This window comes from Perissodus microlepis, chromosome 17 (assembly GCF_051167445.1).
Source record: "Perissodus microlepis isolate ML-2025 ecotype Zambia chromosome 17, ASM5116744v1, whole genome shotgun sequence".
Lineage (NCBI taxonomy): Eukaryota > Metazoa > Chordata > Actinopteri > Cichliformes > Cichlidae > Perissodus > Perissodus microlepis.
In genome coordinates this window covers 10,691,826-10,717,386 of record NC_140477.1, presented here as the reverse complement: position 1 = coordinate 10,717,386, position 25,561 = coordinate 10,691,826, and the positions used below count along the sequence as shown (strand labels likewise).

Below are 25,561 nucleotides of genomic sequence, written 5' to 3'. Positions count from 1 at the left end.
TCTCTGTAGCGTGTCCTGGGTCTGCCCTGCAGCCTCTTCCCGGTAGGACATGCCCCGAATACCTTCACTAGGAGGTGTCCAGAAGGCATCCTAGTCAGATGCCCAAAAAAATCTGAACAGGCTCCTTTTGAGGTGGGAGAGTAGCAGCTCTAGTCCGAGTCCCTCCTGAATCACTGAACTCTTCACCCTTTCTCCAAGGGAGAGCCCAGCCACCCTTGGGAGGAGGCTTATTTCTGCCATTCTGACTAAACTAGTTATAATATATTAAAGTAAGTACATCCAGAGTTGGTACAAGACACCTCTTTTCAGAATTTAAACTTTTACAGCTGCACAAGGGATGCTTACAAATACTGTAAAGCTGTTAAATGGTATCTACAGTATGCATTCAACAGGTTCTTTAAGTACGTTAAGGGACTATAACCTACAATGAAAATGTAAATCTTATTTACATAAAGATATTGGTTTGTTTTTTTTAAAGTAAGAAAAAAAATAACAGGAAGTCTATACTGAACATTGCATTGTCAAAGAAGAGCAGAACTACAATAATGTTATTTTTTACATTGAGTACACAACCATAGTGTATTCTGAGTGTTCAAGGTTATGATAGATACATTCATTCATTTATCTATCACTAATGACAACTCAAAACAAAAATGCATTGTCTGAAACAGAACACCAATTGGACTGTAAAATGCTACGGTGTTAAAGCAGATATAATCTACAGAAAGATAAGAGAGTGCAGATCTTGGAATCCTTTTACTCCAAGCTATACGATGGGAGTAATCGCTGAATGTTCTTAGAGTGAAATATGAATGAAAGTGTCATATCATTCAGTGGCCATGACTCTGCAGAGCACCAGTGAAAGTTTTTGCAGAGGTTGAGATTTGAGTTAATGCACAGTACTGCAGTGCCCCCTGCTGACCATAGAACACATCTCACCTTTAAAACACTTCTCTGCCCCTGGAAAGTTCACTGGGAGAAAAGAATCTATGAGAGAATTTAATTAATATTCTATGAGTTGCTTTAGTCCAATACACAATGCCAAAGAGACTCAGAGCATACCAGTTACTCTGAGCATCTACATATGCACTGGCCATAAGTTTTTGCACTGTGATTCTTGAATTATATTGACTAGCAGACATTTTTAAATTAAACATTTACACCATTTTACACCATATTCTTAATGAAGGCTGCCAAAATAGTGCATCAGTTCACTGCTTTATGGGCCAGCATTACAACTGCACTGGTTGTACTGACAAAAAAATGAAAACAACATGCACATATCAGGTGACTAAATGAAGTGGCTGCACAATTTTCTTCCAGATAAAAATTAAAAAGACTGATATCTATTATGCTGTTTTCCAGAATTTCCATTCTTTATCTTTGCACTCTAGTACCGTGCCTTTTTATGATTCACAGTTCAAAATAAACATGAATCCACTTCAATTATTTGTATAGCCCAATATAACATGTATGGGTTCAAAGGGCTTTTCTGGGGGTTAAGGAGGTTGATAAATATATTAAAAGAGATATTTAACAAATGAACAACCCATTAAAAATGCATATATGCAGACCCACGAGTTTATAAACAGCTCATACATAAAAATAAATAATACATAAAGTCCCACAAAAAAAACAAGGAAAAATATAATGAAGAAGCAAACTTAGAAGTAGAAGAACTATGCGCCGTATCTCCCAGACTACTGAATGGAGTCTCACCAGAACTGACAGTAGGGCTGCCACGATTAGTCGACTAGTCACGATTACGTCGACTATCAAAATCGTCGACGACTGATTTAATAGTCGACGCGTCATTTTAAGCTTTGTAAGATCACAAAAGACGCAGGAATAAGTAGTAGGATTTAAGAGCGTAATAACGGACTGAAACAGAAGATGGCAGCACTGCATGTACAAGGATGCCAGCTGCCGTTAAACCCCGAAGAAGAAGAAGAAGAAGCTGTGTCCCAGAATTCATAGCGCAGCCCAGCTCAGTTTCCAACAATGGCGGCAGCTACTTAGTTTTAATATTACGCTTATTATTCTTTCTGGGTCACAAAATAAACGTTTAACATATTTTCAGGTGAGAATGTAGCTGTGTAAACCTGAAATATCTGCTCAGTTTATCAAGACACCACATATTTTCAAAAGCGCTCCGACGTTTTCGGAGACGTCTGTTACCCACTAGCTCGATAGCGAGCCGGGGGCAAGGCTCACTAGAGCCGTGAGAACACCGGACTCCTGGCAAATCGTTTTCAAACTCCCGGCGGACTTTCGCTACTCAGGTTAAACATATATAAGTCACTTAGATAACTTAAAAATGTTATTGTTTGGCTTTTTTTTTTTTTTTAGTATTTTATTTGTTCCTGGGTAAATCGGTTTGGCTGAGATTAAAGTTATAGTTTTTACACAACTGAATAAACGTCAAGCAGACAACTGATTATCAGAAGTGTGAGATGCTCGAGAATATACTCCAGTGTCCTGTTATATTTTAGATAGCAAGGAGTTTATTAAACTTCACCGAAACAATCTGCAAATTTCATTAAAATTTAATAAACTATCATATTGTCTTTATTTTTAGTTAGCACATACCTTAAACACTTAAAGCTGTAAGCTAATGATAGTTATATAAGAGCAGATGCTGCTGGTGCAATAAGCTGTATGTTTTACGTCCAATGGATGATGATCTGACTAGTCGACTAATCGCAAAAATAATCGGTGACTAGTCGACTATCAAAATAATCGTTTGTGGCAGCCCTAACTGACAGTGGTATTATTATTAAGTGGAAATACTAGTTGAATACCAGATTTAAAGCGTGTTTTTAACAGTTTCTTGAAATTGGCGGTAGAGTCTACTTCTCTAATATTTTGAGGGAGAGGCTGTTTCAGAGTTTGTGGGTATAATGTGCAAAAGCTGCATCCCCCATTTTTTTTCTGTGAGGAGTACTGCGTAGCTAACAGTTTGGCAGTGGAAGATCTAAGAAGGCAAACTCGGATGTAGAGTGATTAACTGTCAGACCATTTAAGATTTGTTTATATAAATAAAATATTTTTAAATCAATTCTGTAGGATTCTGGAAGCCAATATCTGTTATTGGTTTCCATTAATGCCCTTGCAGCAGACTTCTGAATAAGCTACAGCTTACTGAAAGTTGTTTTAGGAAGCCCTGCAAAAAGGATGTTGCAGTAATCCAGTCAAGTAGAAATGAAAATCATCTTATACTAGGCGTTGATGCAGCCCCTCAGGCTATGCAGTGTCTGAAACAGGTTACTGTAACTTCAAGCCAACTTTCTTCTAATTGGGTGCCCCTCATAAACAGAAAGTTTGAACAGCAGAAGGGTGAGGCTGCTGATACAAGGAAATATCTGATCTGTTTAGCATTATACAGAGTTGAGAGTATAAATGGTAACAACGTGCTTGTAAAGCGTCCACTACAAACAGCACAACCTTAAAATCTAACATCTGTAAATTGTACCTTTACACCAAAAGGCCCAAAGATGCAAAAGATCTAGTTTACTACAAGGTCATATAGCTTTTTCTGAGCAAATATAACAACTTACGTGAAGACGAACACATTCTTGGAACTATTGTTTCAGCTTTGAAAAAGAAAGTCAATAAAATGCAAAGGTGTTATTACTAAGTAATGCTGTAAACAATAGGTATACAGTAGGAGGTCTAGGGGAGAGAGAGTGATTTACCATCCCCGCCATCTTCTCGTCTTCGATAACTTGACCTCTTGACAAAGCTGGTGACGGTCCACACAATTACCTTCAATTATCTTCACTTCCAGCTCACCAATTACATCCATTATTGATTCCAGACCCCCAGGCTGTAAACCTTATCTATACCCAACCATAGCCCATGATAGAGAAAGTAGAATAGGGCCAAATAATAGCACCTTGCTTCTTCTACATTCTCCAGCCTTTCAGTCCATCTATGCGACATCATCACCTATCTAAAGGATATTTCTTCACACTGCAGTGCCCTTGAGAAACAACTTCTGTGAATGGCATAAAAATTATTTGTGAGCAGTTATGACTCTGCTAAAATGATCTATGCACCAGAGTGCAAGTTAGTTACCACAAAAAAATATGTTTAAATGACCTCCTGAGTCAGAAAACTGAATAAAAGTCCAGGCAAACAATATAGCTAAAGGTTGACTTTTTCACAAAGAAAATCCAACAAATTCTTCTTAAAATTTCAACACATGTTGTGTGGAACAGCAAAGAAAACACACACACTTTTTCTTTCTATATAAAGATCCATTGTGAAGCTTTAGGAAACAATGAAAACACATGTCTGTCTGTAGAAAGCAAAGTAAGACAGAGAGGGATGACAGTGAGACAGCGAGGATTGAAGGTCAGCTACACAGTATGGAAGCTGTAAAACGCAGGATCACACTCTGCAGCTCTCCTGCCAGATTTTTTAATATGATACTTGCTGACATTTAGTGAGACACAAACATAAGCTGCTGTCATCACACACTAATGTAAAACATCCATCATCTTGAATACATGCCAGGGCACCTGCAGAGAGCCATATCAATGATGCCCTACTGCCATCTCCTGTTACAACAAACTTGAAGAGCTCAGCTCCATGACTGATTTGTAATGCAACACTGCCCCCATGAGGACGTATGAAATTAAATATAAGTGCACGAGAGACTTGCCTCTTTATCCGTGTAGCTCACTCTCCCACCAGGTGTTTAACATACCAACTGTGTTCAGTGTTGCAGTATCTTAAACTTCATTTTAATATCTACCAGCAATACAGAGAACGCTGCAGAAAGCTCAGAAGCACTGAATGTCTGGTATTAAAAACAACAAAGAAACCTAATTAATTGGAACTTTATTTTTGAGTTGCACAAAAATGCTTTAATTCAAATGAATAAAAGATTTCTAACAAATAAAATACAAAAAGCTGCATGTTTACCCTGTAGCGTGCATCTTATAGGTTCATATTTCTTTTGAGTACGTTTTTGTTGTTGCCCTTTTACAATATTATGATGCATATCTTCCATTTTATTATACATATAATACTATATTAAACGTAATTATCTATTTTTAAAAATTGCTAACTATTAAGCAAGGCAGTAATCTGATAGAAATTACTTAACTGATACTATGAAAATATTTCACTATTTTAAAATCGGCATAGCAAAACTCTTGACAGTGTAATCTGAATTCAAATTTTCTTCGATTTTATCACTGATCTGGGTTGATGACTTTCTGTAATCTGTGTTAACCGGTTCAAATGCTATCCCTCAGCTACTGCCCAATCTTGCTATGTTTTCCCGTAAAACTTTGCATAAGTCTCATAATTAAAGTTGTGCAAATTAGTTGTGTATTATTAGGGAAAGAAATAAACACGAGAAAATGAACGAGTAACAGCTTAGTCAACTAACCTCTTCGAAGAATCTATGTTCATTACAGAAAGCAGCCTGGCATCTCTATGTCACAGGACCACAGGAGTTGCTAATTACAGTAAATTGGAAATCTTGGTTTGGTCTAGCCTATTGTTGTTGGGGGGGATTCTGTTTGTTTGGGTGGGTTGGTTTTTTTTACTTGGTAATGATGGGGTCTGAGTAGATGACTAGCTTTTATTAACACAAAATAAAGATACTGTAATTTTTTGTGGTTTCGTGTTTGTTTGTTGCCAAACCGGATTAGACCACTTTTGAATAACGACCATCTTCTGGCGCCTGCCGCCGTTGAATAGAAAGGGGCGTGGTTCGACAGGTCTTATGTGGCGTTCAATGAGTACAGGAAAAGTTAGTTTTCATTGCAGAATCGTAAGCTATGGGCTTAATCGCAATGAAAAAAAGGTCCGTGTTATATTAAACTGGACATTTAGTGACGTCCAGGTTTTCTAAACGTGGAAAATCAGCAAAAACTACTTAGTTTGATCTTTTATTTACTAAGATAAACTTTATGTTTCATATTTCCATGCCCTCATTCATTTTTAATTACTTTTCCCTCTCCAAAAAACATAATAAAGGCTCTGAATATAGTACGTATTTATTTTCAACAGTTTTGTAGGGGTTCATTAAAAAAAATCGAGAATTTAAAAACTGACTTAATAAAAAGTGAAGGTATGTTTAATATTTATGTCATGTTGACACATCGTCAACGAGTTGTTAACTAGAATCAGTTTAAAGAAAACAATGAAACAATGTCTACAAAGTATTTATGTGCACGTTTGTTATTGTAGTTTCAGTTCTTGTGTATTACTGTTACGGTTGCGCGGCAGGCACTTGAAAGCATCACTAGTGCAGCTCACTGTTGTGTGCGGTCTGTTAGTTGTGTTTGGTGCTGGCTCCCCTCTGTCCTCCATTAAAGCTCGGCTCCATCCCCGCTGTACGGCGCAGGCCCGAAGTAGCGCAGCCGCTCTGAGGTTAGTGCCCTACCGCGCAATCTCCATCTATTTCAGCCCCGGCGCAGCCGCATCATCGAACCCGGCAGCGTTGGGGTGAACGATGCAGATTGTTTAGATGTTGACTGGAGTCGGATTGTATTTTAAATCTGTTTTTGGGGGGAATCGTGATCTAGGCGCGTATCGACTTCAACCTCGGAGAGAGAAGAATAGCTGAGGATGAGCCCACAGGCCCGGGCCTGTTATGGCGCTATGTTTTTGTGTGATTTTTTTGCGCGGGTTTCGTGCTAGCTGCTACATTACGATGGCTTTCATTGCGCCCTGTAATCGTTCTGTTTAGTGTCTGAACGTGGAAAATTGTTGGCAGAATTCGTGTTATTTTAGACGACCGGCTTTATACCGCCAAATGGTTAGCTAGGCAGCTAATTAGCTGAATGTAGGGCATTGCTAGCTTAGCTCAGTGAAGCAGTCGTTGACAGTAGACCGGCAGATCCGGCTAACTGTACATTACTGTCTGGCACGATCAATTCTTTATCCGGTCCTGTGCAAAATTAAGCTGGTTGCAGGTCACTAAATTGGTTACACATACACATTCTTGTGGAGTTGTGCGTTTCGTGCATCACTGATCTCCTCAGTGTCTAGACTTCATGTACTGCAGCTGGCAATAAATATATTAGACTGAAATGAATGACCTGAATTTCAGTTTTATTTATTTATTTTATTTTTTTATTTTGGTGGGGGGCCAGTATTGACGTTCTTGTAGGCCACTGTAAAAGTTAAAACAGTGTGTGCAGATACATGATTATAAAACTATTCTATAAATTATCTTTGCACTGTATCAATGAAGCAGGTTATCTACATGAAACTGTCTCCTTTCATTTATTCATAAACCTTTTAACCGCTGTAAGTTGATTGATTTGGAGTGAACATAAGCATTTGTGTGTGTGTTAGTGTGCAATATATGTTTATTTTTCCTCAGCCACACTACAGTGTAACTCCACATACTCACATATACAGTTTTCCAAATTAATATGGAGTTTCCCATACTGTGACAACAATTTTAAAGACCCTTTAGTTGGACATTAAATTGTGATTTGTATCTAAGTTGTGCTAAGCTATCTATTACTGCATAGGTGTCAAACTCTGGCCCGCGGGCCAAATTTGGCCCCCAGCCTAATTACATTTGGCCCGCGAAGCCATACCAAATTACTATTAGAGCTGGCCTACTGGTATTATACAGCTAATATATATATTGTTTAGTATTAAGCTTTGCTTGTTCCATATTCAGTTTTTCAGCAAAACGTGTTTTGAGTCCATAAGAAAAGATTCATTCTTATATCTGGAGGAATAAATATATTTCAATAAATATTAACGTTAGCCCGCAACTTTGTTCCAGTTTTGAATTTTGGCCCACTGTGTATTTGAGTTTGACACCCCTGTATTACTGGGTGGAATGCACATCTTCCAAATTCATCACCTGTAACACCTAACATAAGTGCCCTCTATGGGCAGAGTGAAAGTGGTACAGTCAGACAAGAGTGAAAAAAATGAAACGTTCTTTTCAGACAATACTCTTCCAAATGAAATTCCCTATTAATGCAGTATGACGTCCTCTGGAGGCAGAGTGGCAGTGGTGCACTAAGCACAAACACAAAGACACCACAGCATCTTCATCAGACAGCTCTCCCTGTAAAAATAAATGACAGTGGCAGCTGTGCATGGTCACAGTTTTGTCTGAAATATCGTAACACTTCCAAATTCTTGGTGCATATGAATTCATTTAAGTGTATAAATAAATATCAGCATATTGTCTTGTTAAGATAACATATCAGTATTCGTTAAATTTGATGTGCTTTGATCACTTCCCTCTTTCTTTCCTCAGTAACTGTACTGTGGACCTAGCTGTGTAGACCAGCTGGCTGATAATGGATGAGCACTCCGTTCACCAGACAGAGCACATGACCACCATTGAGGCTAGCGCTGTCAGCCAGCAGGTGCATTTACAAACATAATAAATGGTGTAAATTAGAAACAAATTTACTGATATTAATCACTCATCTTGTTAAAGATCAGAAATCTTAACGCCCCACTAAAGTGCGAGTCCCAGGTTCATTCATTCATTGATTCGTGTATAGGTACATGTGACCACCTTGACTGACACATCCATGATGAGCGCTGAGGAAGACTCGACCTCCTCGCCAGATGACGATCCTTATGATGACACAGACATCCTCAACTCGGCTGGCACTGATGAGGTCACAGCTCACCTGGCTGCTGCAGGTGAGTCTAAACTCTGTGCTGTTTCCAGAGTGGTCAGAGTGTGTTAGTTGGGTCTGATCAAAGTTACAAGCAGAAGTGCTTCACGACCTGTAGACTTATGTTGATAATTGTTATTAAGGTTGCAAAGTTTGTGGCAAATTAGACGGTCAACTCCTTACAACAGACCATTTTTTTGTTTATTTTTTTATTGTTCTTAGCAGCTATGATTAATTATACAAGCCTGGTAAATCCCATAACGCCATAATTTAAGCAAAATGCTTTCAATTGAGCAACAGGTGGCGCCAGTGGATTAGTTGTGTAGGCAGTGTTGCCTTTGTCAAGCCTCTGCCATGTTTATTTTTTTTCCATCTTTATCCCTTAAAGTTGACATGATTTGAAATTAAATCGGTGAAATGCTATTTCAGGTCTTTTTAAAAACATATTTTATATTAAAAAAAGAGAAAGAACAATAAACAGTAACAACCACATGGGCTTTCTCAAATCAGAGAAGGAAAATACTTTGTCTCTTTTTACCTTTGGTAAAATCTCTCCTCCTCCTCTTTCTTTCAGGGCCAGTGGGTATGGCAGCTGCTGCTGCTGTAGCAACTGGGAAGAAAAGAAAAAGGCCTCATATCTTTGAATCCAACCCTTCCATCCGCAAGAGACAGCAGACTCGTCTGCTCAGGTGGATCTAATAGCTTTTCTGTCAGCAGCTACGGTGACCAAAATATCCCTCGCTCAGCTCCTAGGGTAGAATTGTTGTTGTGCTTTGTAGCTTTTAATCTGAACACAGAAGTAAAGGATGGTGTTTGTTAACAGGAAACTGCGAGCCACGTTGGATGAGTACACCACTAGAGTGGGCCAACAAGCCATAGTGTTGTGCATCTCCCCCTCCAAACCCAACCCTGTGTTCAAGGTGTTTGGTGCTGCTCCTCTGGAGAATGTGGTAAGTCTTATAAATAGAGCAGGTAGAAAGCATTAGTTTGTAACACAGTGAAACTTGCCATCACACCAAACCTCAGTATTCTCCTTCAATTATTTCAATGAAGCCCTCTCAGTCATTCACGTGTATGCAGTGTTTCCCTTGTCATAAGTATACACTGCATGTTAGATAAACTGAATCTGCTTTACATCTTTCTTCCTAAAAACTATTTATGTATTAAAAATACTCATAATTTTATAGCTAATAATAATTTATTAAAGGCCATATTGATTTTGTCTTAATAACATAACCAAAAAAAGGCATGTAGTTACTTATCTTTGTCCAGGTATCTACTAGCAAATGTTTTCTTCAGTGATTTATTTAAACCTGCTATCACTCTTAAAAGCTCAGGCTGACACACTGTGATGTATCTTTCATGGATACTAGGTAAGAAAGTATAAGAGCATGTTGTTGGAGGACCTGGAGAACGCCCTGGCTGAACATGCCCCTGCAGGTGGAGAACTCGCCTCAGAGCTGCCCCCGCTCACAATTGATGGCATCCCCGTCTCTGTGGATAAGATGACCCAGGTAAGGCTTACTGCGGATTAATTCTTTAGTGGGGAATCTACGCCGTAGCTACGTCTTAACTGCAAACTTGAATTTATCAGTGAGAGAATAACAATCATCATGTCAATTTAAGGGACAATAAAATCAATATAGGAATTGTCAGCAAATTCCTGGAGGCTGATTGCTGAAACTATCAACTTTACGTGCAGGGATGTAAGGCAAGGCAAGTTTATTTGTATAGCACAATTCAACAACAAGGTGATTCAAAGTGCTTTACAGAGACATTAGAAACAAAAACAAATAAAAAGCATGATTTAAAATTGATTAAAACAAGCAAACAAACAAACAAACAAAACAGTATATAAAATCAAAACAGATAAAATCAGAACAGTAGATAAAATCAGTAGTTAAAATGTGAGTTTTGAAATTTAAGCTTAAGTGCGGATTTGGTGCTTTATTTAAATGCAGCTGAGAATAAGCGAGTCTTCAACCTGGATTTAAATAAACTGAGTGTTTCAGCTGATCTGAGGCTTTCTGGGAGTTTGTTCCAGATATATGGAGCATAAAAGCTGAATGCAGCTTCTCCGTGTCTGGTTCTGACTCTGGGAACTGATAAAAGACCGGATCCAGATGACCTGAGGGATTTGGAAGGTTCATACTGGGTCAGGAGGTCACTGATGTATTTTGGTCCTAAACCATTCAGAGCTTTATAGACCAGCATCAGAACTTTAAAGTCTATCCTCTGACGGACAGGCAGCCAGTGTAAAGACCTCAGAGCTGGACTGATGTGGTCCACTTTTTTGGTCTTAGTGAGGACTCGAGCAGCAGAGTTCTGAATGAGCTGTAGTTGTCTGACTGATTTTTTTAGGTAGACCTGTAAAGATGCTGTTACAGTAATCAAGCCTACTAAAGATGAATGCAGGGACTAGTTTTTCCAGGTCCTGTTGAGACATCAGATCTTTTATCCTTGAAATATTCTTGAGGTGATAGTAAGCTGATTTTGTTATTGTCTTAATGTGTTTTTCTAAGTTTAAGTCTGCATCCATGTAACCCCCCCCCCCCTCCCGCCAAAACAAAACAAAATGAAACAAAACTGACTGACCACAACAAAAAGAAACAAAAATACTAGGACACAATCACAAAGTAATGAAAACATAATACATCAGAACAAGCTTAAATGCCAGCAACAACCTCAGCCACTTACATGTATGCTGTAGGCTCTACAAAGTTTCCCCGCAGAAATCTAAATAAGGCCTTCTCTCTATTTTCTAGAAGTGCTAAGGTTTACTCTCTTTTTCCTTTGTACAAATTCACTAATACACACACACTACTCCCAGCAGAGGGCACCAGCCGCTAACAAACCAGAAAGTTTAAACTATGTCTTATAACTAGTGAGAGGAAGAGCTTAGCTAACTACATGTAGCAAGGTCGAATGCTTATTTGTAGGTGTGTTGTCCACTAGCTCATTTTTGATGTTTTTGATTAATCTATTCAGCAGTCATGCATTTATTCTCATCCTGAAGAGCAGCAGCACCATTAAAATAAACTCTAATCTGAGAAAAAGCTAATCCTTCTCTTTGATAAGCAGAGCAGCCATTGTAGGCCGTTCATCGTAGCGTTAGTACCACTCGCAGGCCTGAATTTTCTTTTCAGCCCAGGGGAGCATGGCTTGTTTACTCTGCCGTCCCAGTGCTGCTGACGCATTCTCTAGATCATCGTCACAGTAGGCAGCATGACAGTGGCCCTCAGAGACGATCCACAACCCTCGGCGCGCGTTAGCCAATCCCAGTGCCAGCTGAATCCTTGGAGGCCAGGTGTTAGTTGGAGCTTGTTTTTCTGGAAGTAGTAGGATGAGATTATCGCGAGTAACCTGTTGCCTCACTCAATTTCGACAAGCCGGGTGGAAAGGTGTGGGGGTGGGTGTTTTTGCAGATATGTGTGTGCTGCGCGTTGGAAACAGGAAGTTGTTTAGTCCTTCTGGGAAAAGCTAGTAAACCTTGGCCAAGGAATGAGATGAGAGGAAGCTAATTTAGAAGAGACACCCAGTTCGTATCAGAAACATGTCTTCTAAAAGGATATCTGCAGTAGAATTTTATACAGCTGAAGAAATCCCAAATGAGGTTAAGCAGAGGCCCTAGTCTGTCAGATATATGGAGCATCTGTAGCAGGTGATCCCACGACTAGCTTGAGCTCATAATTACCCCCTTGCCTTGTTAGGTTCAGGAACCCGGCAACATAACAGCCTTCCTGAAACCTGATTGGACCACTGCTTGGAGGATTAGGATTGGGGTGGGGTGGTGGGTGCGAGGGCAACATGCCACTTAACTCGCTAGCCACTGTAATTTGGCCATCTGGCCTTGCACACATACATCCACATACGTCCACATCATCGCAGGTGTAAATGGGAGAATCATTTTTGCTACAAGGCTTTTTCGCATGTTAATGCAGGTTGCTGAGCTAGTGTTGGCTCTGGTGGAGCTCCATTACGTGGAGGGTTTGTTGTTCGAAAGCTGGTGCGAAGCACCGACACTCCATTTTCTATCAAGATCCATTTTCTCATATCTGTTTGCGTGATGCACTGAGGAGCTGTGTGACTGTGAGTTAGAAAAGGGGGGCCTAACGGGGAGGAGGGAGGGATTTATTTCTCCCGGAACCAAATTTAGCTTGTGATGTCAAGGCAGGCGGACGCTGCAGTGCCTCATTGTGCAATATAATCCCCCGGTGATGCTTGCATATTACCGGGACGCCGAGGACACTGGCACTAAACCCCCACCTCGGCATGTCAGTGAGTGTAAGCGCGCGCCTGCTCGGGCTCTGTCGACATGATGGGCAGTGCGTATGCGTGCCACTCACTACTGCACATGAAGTATGCATACAGACGATCGATAACAAGCAAATCAGATGAGATTAAGAACGTCATCCGCTCGCTTTTTCACCTTGTCAGGCAGCTGTTATTCAAGTTTAGAAACTAGATGCACCATAAAGCTTGGATTTTTAGCTTTTAGCGCAACAACATTTTCACCAGCTGGTCACCTGCAAAATCAGCACTTTTTACTTCATTGTAAGATATTCCAAAACGGTGGACAAGCACTTGATAAATGGACTGATTCTTACATCTATACATCTATACAACATGCCACATTCACGTTTCTTCTAAGGTTTTAGTGCGTCCTAACAAACATTCAAACTCTGATGGATGCATCGGAGAGCAACTTGGGGTTAGTATCTTGCCCAAGGATCCTTGGCATACAAACTGGAGGAGCCAGGGATTGCACCACTAACCTTCTGATCAGTAGGTGACCTGCTCTACCTCCTGAGCTACAGCCACCCCATCTTGATACCGTCTTGATAGAGTCTGTTGACAATAAAGAAATAAGTCTGTACAGTGCACCTATTAGCACAGACTTAATGCATTGCCCTTGTTTGACAGTCGATTTTAATTTTTAAAAATACTGACTGTCTCGTCCTTGTTAATACCTCTGCTCAGTGTCCTGGAGCCTTTGTTGGAACAGGCTGTCTGTTGGATCACCTCTGATGTGCTCACAGTGTCTGTCTGATACGTCAGGCTGGAGCCATAGCCATAGATTGGTCTGTTAGTAAACCTGACCCCATTGTTCTCCTTTTAGAAGGTCTGTTTCTATTTTCAGGCCTTGACCACCTCAGCACACGCTGCAGGTACCTAATGCACTCCTCTCGCAGCCTGCTCAAGGGCGTGTATGCCCTGCAGCTTTGCACATTATTTTTCTGTCTATATCATCTGTTTTTTCCATGCATTTTTTTTCCTCTTATATTTTCCTTTAGGCACAGCTGCGAGCATTTATCCCAGAGATGTTGAAGTACTCAACAGGCAGAGGGAAGCCTGGCTGGGGTAAAGAGAGCTGCAAGCCAGTGTGGTGGCCCGACGACATCCCCTGGGCCAATGTTCGCAGTGATGTGCGCACGGAGGAGCAGAAACAGAGAGTAAGACAAACACTAGTATAACGTGATATTTTGCTGGGAAAGAGTACAAGGTTGTAAGTGCACAAAATGAATGTAGCTTGTGAGTACAGATCACTCAACAACAAAAGATTTTTATAGATCCAAAAGTGACAACAAACTAAACAGATGTTGTATTGTACACCCATGAGAAAGGTTCTTTTTACACAGTGTTTTAATCCTGTTCTGTTACATTAGCTAGTTCTGTTTGGTGGTGTCTAAAGATCCAGAGCTCTTGCCTTTGCAAGAGTCACCTCCCACGTGTAATTCAGTGACAGTGATAACAGTCCTTAAAGACATAGTTGATGGCATTTTGGGAAATGCCCATATTTGGTTAACTTAGAACAGTAGTTCTAACTACTAAGCCATCCTAGACAACTTTAGGATTTGGATCATTGCTCCCTTAGTGACACAAGTCGCTTTAAGATAGATTGGTGTGATATGATGTAACATACTAGAGAAAGACGCAAAGATACCATATGAAGGAGTAAAAGATACAGTAAGCTTGTTTTATTAGCATACATACAGCAGAATTTTAGTAGTAAATTGTTTTGCAGACCTCAAGGAAAATTGCTACAACTCATGAATCAACACTTTAAATATGAAGCTACAGCTAATGCACACCTTTGAAGCTCATTATTTTTTCCTCTTAATATAGCATGAGAAGAACAGGCTTTAGAGGTGCTGGTAAGCCAAGTCTATGCACTTTTAGTAGAACCAGCACAGCTGTTAACACCTTTTCTGTCATTTATTTTGTGTTTTCTGTGTATCTTCTGAGATAGCTTTAGAGCAAAGGAAACAGGCGCATGTCTATTCATTATTACGGTTTAATTTAATCCCATTGTACATAATTCATATTTATCATCTGATTATATTAAGAGATGTACCATGCCTTAGAGTCATCAGTCTTAAGAATTTTTGCAGACATTAAATTGTGTCTGTACTTCCTCAGGTGTCTTGGACGCAGGCGTTGCGAACCATAGTGAAGAACTGCTATAAGCAGCATGGCCGTGAGGATCTGTTATATGCTTTTGAAGACCAGCAGGTAACCACGGCAACCACCACCCAGCACCACCTGACAACTGCACAAAGTATCGCTCACCTTGTGCCCTCACAAACCGTGGTACAGACCATCAACAATCCAGATGGAACAGTCTCGCTTATCCAGGTGCGTTTTATTCACTGCATGGCTTTTATACTCCTGAGTGGGAGTTTTTGCCCCTCTTGTTGTTTTTTTTACAGAGCCTAATGCACTTGGTGGAAATGTATTGTTTTCAGGTCGGTACAGGACACACAGTTGCCACTCTTGCGGATGCCTCGGAGCTGCCTGGTGTGACAGTGGCACAAGTTAACTACTCAACGGTAACTGAGGGAGAGGTAACACCCACATGCGTTCAAACGTGCCTAGAAATCGTTCTTTTATCAAAAACCATACTGAAACACATTAAGTTATTTACTGCACACATAGCCTCTTAAAAATGCACTCTATTTAATACCACAAAATCAAAACTAATACCAGCAATAGTTGCTCAGTCTCATTACCTCATTGCTAATGTTCATCTACACTTCAGAAGTGTAAATCCACACAGGGCCAAATGTATACATGCAGGCTCATATATATTACATATATATCCCACTAATATTTGGTAGCTTAGCATATTGCACCTTGACCAGACCATTTTGCTCACCATTGCAAGCTTCTGGCATTAGACGTGGCTGGATATTTAACACTCTTCTTATTCATTTAAATTGGTTAGTGGTCCAAAAGCTTTCAGTAGGGTTGAGGTTGGGCCATTACAAAAGCTTTATGTCGTCAGCCTGTTTTCTGCGTACTAAAATTAGTTTTGATATATCATTGCCCTGTTAGAAAACCCAACTGTGTCGAAGTTTGAACTGTTCCAATTTAAAGAACTTGGAGGTAGTCTTATTTATTCGATCCACATTGTGTAATGTACAAGTACCACTGATTACCAAATAGCACTAGCGCATGATGCTACCACCATCATGCTTGACAGTGACGCTGATGTTCCAGCAGTTTCCAGCAGTTTCCAGCTCATGGCAGGCTTGACCGTTGGTGGTTCCTGGGTTCTTTCTGAATATCCCAAACAATTACCTCTCATCGGGGGGACAGTTTGGGTGTTCTTCCAAGTTGGCAAAGGGGTGAAAATCGGAAAAACTTGTTCTTGCATAAAACCATTTGAACTGATGAAATTTTTAGTTATTTAGAAATGGCTCCAAGAGATCTTCCCAATTTGTGGAAATCTACAATTTTCCTTTTTAAGATTTTCACTGAGTTACTTGGACTTTCCCATTGTTCTGAGTATTGGTCATTCCTACCAGCTGTAGTTAAATAATGAACACTAGCAAGAATTAATTGGCCTCGTCAAGTTAAAACACATTGTTGAACCTTCAACAAATCCTGTTAGTGTGTTGTGAGCGTATGTTCATATTTTGGCCTGTGTGTATAATTTTGACCCTGTGTGGAACAGAGAAAATGTAAAATATGTTTGCTATACAATCGTTTAATCCTAGTAAAAGAACAGCTCGAAGAAGAAGCCTAAAATTACCATGACATTCATGCCCCTGATAAGTGTATGTAAACTTAAGTATATACTTTGTTTTTCCTCCAGGTGGAACCAAGCTGGGCCACCCTGCAGGGCGGGGAGATGACAATCCAAACGACTCAAGCTTCAGAGGCCACGCAGGCAGTGGCATCCCTAGCTGAAGCTGCTGTCGCTGCTAGCCAAGAGATTCAGCCCGGAGCCACTGTTACAATGGCACTGAACAGGTGATTCTGACAGAGCTGAATATTATGTTATGTGATTTCCTGAGATGTTATAATAGGTCTCTAAGCTATTATAAGGGAGTGCACGCAGTGTAAATGGTCCCGGTACAAGGACAGGACTAAAAAATGCAAACTTAGATCTGGAGAAACTTTGCTCAAGACAACTTTTAAAAAGGTAAAAAAAAAATTACAAAATAGTCTGTTGTAATAGTAGCTAACATCCCTATGTTGTTAAGCCTAAGCCTACAAATGTGTTAACAGAGAAGAAAGTTTTGGTGCTGTCACCAGAAAATACCACAACCTTTTAAACAAAAAAAAAATGTTATTATCATGTCAAGTTTTAATTTCACTAAGAAAAAAAACACTGACAAGTATAAAAAAATGTCATAAATGCACAGGCAGCTACAAGCAGCTGGATGAAAATGGGACAAATGTGTCAGAGCAGGTTACTGGATTCCCTGTAGATACTGTTTGTCCTGTTTCAGCATCTAAATAATTAGCTTGTACCCTTTTATGCCAGCAGCATGCACGGTGTAGAACCATTAAACCAGTTGTTAGGCACATATTTCACGTTCTAACAGCTCTTACCTGCTGATATGCAGGTAAGAGCAGATTAAAATAGCTGCATTTGAGATGTTGTGAGTATAAATATACAGCATTACATCTCTACTTCATTTAGGCTGCTGTATTAGAAAAAGAAAAAAATGTTTTCAGTCCTATTATAGTCACAAATTAAAGTTCCTGTAGGATCACAACAGAAGCAGGTTAATAGTTTGTTGTAGGCTTCGGTCGCAGTTAAAAGAAGCTAACCCTTGGTTACCCACTTCCTGAATTACATTTTTTTTTCAGCAGTTTGTTTCTGAAGTCAGTCACCTAGATACTGCCATGTTAGAATTTTTTTTCACTGCAGTCCTGTCCTGGCAATCATTTCAGATGTGTATGGGTATGTCCCACTGGGGCTTGTTACCTGCACCCACCTGAGACCCCCTCCTTCTCATTTCCCCTCCCTTCCTGCTGTTTACCTGAGCTGAGCTACTCTGGGCTCTCCACTCTGCCGTCTCTGGAACATTTTGTGTCTGTTTTCCAGCTACAGATGAGGTGCAGAGCCTCTTATCCTCACTGTTTTCTTTCTGTGCGATTAAATATTACCTGAGATGCAACATTTATTAGCCATGGTCAAAACCTCCAGCAAGCTTAAACATCCAATCTAAATTCACATATTAAACAATGAAACAACACACAAAAAAACGGTGTCGTTTCTGGTACGCTTGATTGCATCATCAAGAATCTGTTGTCTCAGCTCTCGCATCTCCTCTTCCTTTCTTTCTGTCTCTCTACATTTCTGCCTCAAGCCTGATTATCATAAAGCTGCGAAACTGTTGTGCTAATAAGCTAGTAGTAATTCTGCTGCATAGATCCAGTATATAAAACTGCTTTGTTAGACCCATAGCACCTGTCCTTTGGAGTGATGTGACCGATTCTCTGTAAGTCCAGACTAGAAAAGCCTCTTATAGCTCATGTATTCCTGCGTCTTCACCCCACATCTCTCTAATAACCCTTGGCTCTCTGAGCAGACTCTGCGTGAGAGAGCTTTTGGGCTTTGTACCAGGAGATTGCATCTTCAAGCCTAATTTCTTGTTTGTGTGTGTTTTAATTTGAAATGTACAGAAATATGTTTTTTTTTACATATAGTGCACTTGTGTTTGTGTGTTACAGTGAGGCAGCAGCTCACGCTGTAGCGACGCTGGCAGAAGCCACACTACAAGGCGGAGGTCAAATTGTCCTGGCAGAGACAGCAGCTGCTGTTGGGGCGCTGGCAGGGGTTCAAGATGCCACAGGTACCCAATTATCAGCAACACAGCAAACACTTAAGCAACTTAAAATAAAATACACCTCAAATTACAGCAATTACATAATTATAAAAAAAGTCAAGTGTTTTTTTGGTATGCAGCATTGAACTGTAAAGACAATGAAGGTCTGAAAAGTCATAGTTATTACCTCACTACTGCATTGCCTGCAATCACAGGTACATTAGTAACATTATCAAACAATCAAACAGTGGTGGTTTATATATAAACTATGTTATCTATACTGGCGACCACATAAATCAATTTATCTATATTATTTACGAGGACCCCAAAGATTAGATTACCGCTCTCTGGAATGACTCCAGCCTTGCCAGTATACTTCCTCAGGTGCCCTGCAGTCCAACCATCAAGTTTAAAGTAGGTCTGATTAATGGTTGTCACGAAAAGTGCAAAACAGACGCACACATACAGAGATTCTTTCATTTATCAGAAGATAGTCACACTGTGGTCATGCAGTGTTTAAATGATGCTGAGTTGGTAATGAGTGGCCCGAGACTACCAATAAAATATCACCTACACCTTTACGAACCACCAGCAGCCTGAACTATTTTTCCAATCTTCTTGTGTTTTGGTGAGTCCGTGCGAATTAGTTTCCTGTTTTTAGCCGGCATAAGTGGCACCAAATGTGATCGTCTGCTGCTGTAGACCACATGTTGTGCAATCAAAGATGCTCTTCTGCATACCTTGGTTGCAGCGAGTGGTTATTTGACTCACTGCTGCTTTCCTGTCACCTTGAAGTAATCTGTCTTTCTCTTCTGACCTCTGGCATCAAAAAAGTATTGTAACTCAGAACTGCTGCTTGCTCGTTATAGAGATGGTTGTGTGGGAAAATCCCAGTAGATCAGCAGCAAATATGACACCCACAGCCTTACGACACTCAAAGTCACTTTCTTTCTCATTCTTATGCTAAATTTCAACTTTAGCAAGTAATCTTGACCATGTTTACATGCCTGATTACATTGAGTTGCTTGCCACGGTTGGCTGTGGCTCAGGTGGTAGAGCGGATCAGGTACTGATCGGAAGGTTCGATCCTTGGCTTCCCCAGTCTGCATGCCAAATATCCTTGGGCAAGATACTAACCCCAAGTTGCCCTCTGATGCGTTCATCGGAGTGTGAATGAGTGTGAATGTTGATTAATTTGCACTTTAGTTTAGAAGTGTTTGTGTGAGTGGGTGTGAATGGGTGAATGAGGCATGTTGTATACAGCGCTTTAAGTACTCTGGGAGAGTAGAAAAGCGCTATATAAGAATCAGTCCATTTACCATATAATTGGCTGATTAGATATTAGTGTTTTTGACCAGTGGAACAGCACCTTGAGGTGACTGTTGTTGTGATTTGGCACTATATTAAAATTAATAAGATAAAATTGAATCGAATCTAAATTGAATTGGAACAGGTGTGCCTAATGAAATGGCAAGTTTTGACATTAAAAAAATTCTCTTGGTAGACTTTCATGGACAAACGGTAAGGAATGAGGAATATTTTTCTAAAATATGTGTTCTATGTGTACTTTACAATAGAATAAAAAAATTAATCAGTAAATGTGTGCAATTACATTTTACCCATTGGTGTTTGTGTGCGCTCCCCAGCCAATGGCCTTTCTAATTAGCCTTACTAAGTGTAAGCTTCCCACCCGTAGAACAACTGTGAGGCCTCTGAGCCCCCACATTGTAATCTGCTCTGTGCTGATGTGACAGATGGTGTGTATTTATGTGTGCATCTTGTCCCGTCTTTTAATGACACGTTATTAGAGGTTCACCCTCCGTAAATGCACAGTGCAAACGCTGCTATTGCCGTGTGTCTGCTGGGACTAGGCTAGTTTGCACTGACAGCTTTCCCTCTTTGCTCAATAGCACTGACAACAATTTCGTGGATATGTTCCGTCAGTAGCCTCAAGGCTAAACATGAGGCTAATGTTTCATAAGCAATAACATTTTGCCAAAGCTGCATCCTGAGTGTTTATTATTGTTGAACAATTTGATTCACTGGTTAATTTAAACGAATCGGGATATTGAATTGGGAAACCTTTTGTAGCCTGCAAGCTGTCAATCTTTTACTTATTATGTCATCTGATCAGTACAATACACATATTACACACACACAAACATGCACCAACACACAATGTACACTAGTCCAGGGGCATGAAGAGGTCCCTCTTGTGCCCTCCTTAAGAGCTTTGATCCACTCCATTATCAGTCCATAGTCTAATCACTTGACCAGCTGTCAGCAGACACCCCCAAGCTCTGTTGCTATATTTATATAGATATATGTATGTGTGTGTGTGTGCCCATGGAATTTCTGTTTAAATCACAGTACGAATCAGTGTTAGTGGGAGTTTTAGAAACCAATGGTTCTGTAGCAGGCAAAGCTGGGAAACATGGTGTGTTTGCATTCATTTTTTTTTTTTTTAAATCTTTGCATAACGGTTAAAAGTCTATAACAATTGCCAGGCTGTTGACTACAAAACGATTGTATCCATTACCTCATGTAGCCAAACTATTTTAGAAAACCAAATAACATCAGTTTCCTGTTAAAACATTGAGCAAATGCAAAAATAGGTGCTACGTCTGCATTCATATCCTATAATGGGGATTCACCTTATTCAAATCTAACATCTGCAGGCTTTGTGATTTATTTATTTATTTATTTATTTATTTGGCATGTTGCTTCCTAAACCACGAAGAGCCATTTGGCTGTAATAGCTCACTCAAACATCTAACGGAGCTGCCAAATCCAGCCCTTCTCGCAACTATTGACCTTCGCTAATCACTGTAGTGCTACACAGCAGAGAAGACTGGTGTTTGAAGTGCACCAGCCAGGTTACACTGCTGATTGGCTTGTGTAGTAACCCTACACTGACAAAGACACATTTATAAACACAGCTATACAAGGCATGACCCTTCATCTCCAAGTAACAATGTTTGAGTGGCACTTCAATTACAGATTGCACTTCATCCCAGGTCTATGTTGCTGTGCCAGGCCAAAGCCACGCTCCCTATAAGGTTTCCTTCATAATAACTGTTAGCACAGCTTAACACTGTCACAAATAAGTGTCAAGAAGGGTGAGCAAGAGGCCACAAAGAGGACCAACAATTACGACCTTACCTTTCAGCAGAGTTCCATTTTTATTATTGAATGAATTGTTTTCTTTTTTTGTTCAAAATGTTATTTATTCTCAGTTACAATTATATCCACCCTTGTTTCATCTGGGTTATGTGTTTTAAGTGATTCATTTGTAATGTGGAGTGGTTGCCTGTAACATCCAGCATCTAAGCTTGCAGTAATGGGAGTGGGCATGAGCCACTGCCATCCCCTATGCTGACCTTCTTGCCTGCCTGTGACACTGTGACAGCTTGCAGGGTGGGGCAGAGCACCACGTGACTGCAGCAGTAATCCCTGCAGGCAGAGACGCACAAACGGAGCTGGGAATGGGGGAAGTAAGCCGAGGATGTTCAATTGGGTCATTGTTCAGAAATGCCTTCTCTGTAACATGTCTGCCTCCTGTCACCAACAACTACCTTGAGTTAATGGGTTCACAAAGGCCCGTGTAAAACATAAAATCCGTCAACAGGATTTCCTCTAGCAAGAGAATGTAAAAGCAGAATTTCTTAGCAGAAGAGCTGATTTTTTTTTTTAAGTGTGACAACCTGTGGGGTTGAAAAACAAAACCAAATAAACTGTGGATCCAGAAAAATGACCACTTTGGGGCATCTCAAACAGAGTCAGTCCCTTAGAGACTCCCATGTTAAAATCCCCAACTTCACAGCAATCTAACAATGCAATCTGCATTCACAAACACATTTTTAACACTAATTCATGTCTGCGAACCTAGATGGAAATGCATGGAGGGTACTTTGGGTTCAACATCTTGCCCATGGACACTTCAGCATACAGGTGCAGGAGCTGGGTATTGAATCACCAACCTAATGAATACTAGACAACCCGCTCTAAATTAACCAGCATCTAAATGAGCCAATAGAATTGGGTAACCAGTGAGGAGTATAAGATCTTCAAATGTCTAATAGGTTCATTTAAAAAAGGTACTTGTGTCCACCTGTGAATGATTTCCCTGTAATATTAACATACCTGTGACCTAAGTACTCAGTTTAAACTAATAAAAAATGTATTAGTGATGCTGGTGCTGTATGTTTAAGTCCAACTTGTCCTCTTCTTTCCTTTAGGTTTGGTCCAAATTCCAGTCAGCATGTACCAGACGGTAGTCACCAGCCTTGCCCAGGGTAACCGGCCCGTCCAGGTTGCAATGGCGCCTGTCGCTACACGCATAGATAACACTGTTACACTGGACGGCCAGGCAGTGGAGGTCGTAACCCTGGAGCAGTGACCTTGGAAGGAGCAGAAAGCACTGATTGGCCACCTAGGAGATTTGTTTATCTGTTCTGTTTTCCGAGACATCATGCTGTGTAAAATGTCAAATATATTTTTAAATGTGCATCTGCAGGGGAAGTGTGTTATCAATGCATTGTGTTTACTATGTAAAGAGATTGCGTTTGTTGGTGTATTTTTCCCATTTAGCGTTGTTTTTTTTGGTTGGTTTTTTTGGGGGGTTTTTTTTAGCTCTGTGAAGTTGAGTATTTAGTATTTATTTCTTTACAATTAACCTTTGCTTAAAACAAAGATGAACCAAAAAGCTCGGGAGGAAAGCCACCCGTTTCACTGAGTGTGTCTCTTGTCTTTGTTTGGGATTTTTCACTATATTGTCCATGCTCAACTGTTTGTTATTAGGATGACGAATTCAGTGCCATAGTCGGAAAGTCACTCCTGTGTTTCGCCATATTCACAATTGCTGTTCCCACCTCAACTCACTAACTCTCTCACTGTACAACACAGCATCTGAGATGCAGACACTCCCAGAAAGTCTTGCCCTGTTGGTTTTTTTTCCCCCCCTTTTTTTTGTTCTACTGTAATCCAAGTACATGCCAAAATTTTGCAAAGACTCAGGATAACTTTTTTTTTTAACTGCTGAATGGCGGAGAGGACTTACTGACGCAGTCTTTTTGTCCACCAAATTTATTTTAATTATTTTTTTTCCTAGTGCATGGATTCAAGGAGGCAACCGTGTTATTTGCAACATGAACTCCTTTGTATGTCATGCAGGACTCGGTGGTCTCCATCACTTTGTATGTCACAGGAAGCTGATCATACTTGGACAGAAGCTGCACTATTTGTGATCCACAAAAGGATTTGCCACACGAAAAAAACCATGCTTGCCGAGAATCAACTCTGTTTGATGAAGGTGTAACAGTTGGTGTGACTTTCACCAAAATGTGTATTTGGAAAAAAATGAAGTCCAATAAAATGGCTGCTGTTCACCATTTATCCAGTTTCTCGGGTATTATTATACTCTTGATCCAAAAGCCTAACAATTAGTGGATTTTGTCGTATTAACATCAAACATACATGTGAAAAGTCAGCTCTATAAAACCTTTTTGGCATCTGCAGGTTGTTTTTGTGATATCCTACAGCAGGGGTGTCCAACTCCAGTCCTCGACAGCTGCTGTCCTGCAGCTTTTAGATGCATCCTTGCTCCAACACAGCTGAATCAAATGGTTGTATCGCCTCTTCAGCATGCCATCAAGTTTGGTAAAGGTCTGATAACAAGCCATTCATTTGATTCAGTATAGTTTATACTTCAAATTCTGAAGATAGCCATAAAAAATGACTAATAATACATGTAAAGCCAAAGTTAAATGTGCTTTTCAGTGTTACGATGCTCACTTTTGCCTTTGTATATCAGTGAGAGATCATATCCCTAATATGGCAATCTCAGACATAGCTCCACCCACTTGCTTTCCAAGTTATCTGTATGCCAGAGACAGAATCAGAAAAGAGTTGGCTTAAAGGGAAGGTGGCCTTAAAATAGAGGCACTAAAACACCAAGATATTTCTGTGAATCACACGGGAAAAAAAACATGGATTTGAAAATGATCATATTCAGCATATAATTTGTTTAGGACAGACTTTTAAAGATTTACGATGACCTTACAGCCTCATTCCTTCTACCTTTATCTGAGAAATAGCACATTTCTACACCATTTACCCGTAATGGTGCACTTGCCAGAAAGCCCAATAACCTCCACACTCTCCTCTATAGCACCCCCCACCTTTCCCGTGACAGACATGGGCCTTGATTACATCATAAGCTGCCCGAAACCTCTGCTTTAAAGCCTGGGATTTGTGAGCAGGGCCCTTCTGTTGCAGAGCAGAACAGAGAGAGAAGCATTCGGGCCTTAATCTATCAGGCGTCAGTGTATATCCCACTCTTCCTCCAGATTAAAGCCGAACCAGGTTGCATTCACAGATGAAAAAGACCTTATTTTTCTTCTTCTTTTTTTAAACTGTATACTCCCTTCTGGGATTTTTCGATTGGACCCCTTAATAAGGTCAAGTGTATTGTGTGCGTCTGTGTGGGCAAGAGAAATGGTAATTTTCCATGTAAGTCTCTATATAATGGTGCAGTCATACACTGCGTGACATGTATGCAAACTGTCACTGCAGATTAGAGGTTTTATTAGCATGCTTTCTTTCTCGCTAAGTCTCTCCCTTCTTTATTTCTTGATCACTCTGCAGTATACATCCATAAAGTGCATTTCATCTTTTTAAATTTGTGATCAAAGTAGTAACAAAATAGCACAAGATAAAAGCCTCAGGATAGCTGTCACCAATTTTACCCACTGCATCATATAATGCTGGCACTTCACTTAATAAATGTATTCTTTACTCTATTTAAAGTTGATAATGGAGTTCTTGAGAGTTTCATTTCAAAATAAGAGCTCACATATCTGATAATAATATATG

General features: G+C 40.1%; 1 protein-coding gene across 4 annotated transcripts; it reads left to right on the top strand.

Annotated features, from left to right (window-relative positions):
* Positions 1-6,276: 6,276 nt before the first annotated feature.
* On the top strand, positions 6,277-24,082 carry nrf1 (nuclear respiratory factor 1). 4 transcript variants are annotated; one of them, XM_084910253.1, is made up of 12 exons: positions 6,277-6,390; positions 8,252-8,363; positions 8,505-8,649; positions 9,199-9,313; positions 9,448-9,574; positions 9,998-10,138; positions 13,919-14,077; positions 15,045-15,260; positions 15,371-15,454; positions 16,723-16,880; positions 18,594-18,715; positions 22,927-24,082. In XM_084910253.1, the coding sequence occupies exons 2-12, from the start codon at positions 8,295-8,297 to the stop codon at positions 23,085-23,087; spliced, it is 1,497 nt and encodes a 498-aa protein (XP_084766379.1). In that variant the 5' UTR covers positions 6,277-6,390; positions 8,252-8,294; the 3' UTR covers positions 23,088-24,082. The 4 variants fall into 4 exon arrangements, with proteins under 4 accessions (XP_084766379.1, XP_084766375.1, XP_084766378.1 ...); XM_084910249.1 differs by having other exon boundaries at positions 15,371-15,469; XM_084910252.1 differs by lacking the exon at positions 6,277-6,390 and adding an exon at positions 6,415-7,153 and having other exon boundaries at positions 15,371-15,469.
* Positions 24,083-25,561: the final 1,479 nt, after the last annotated feature.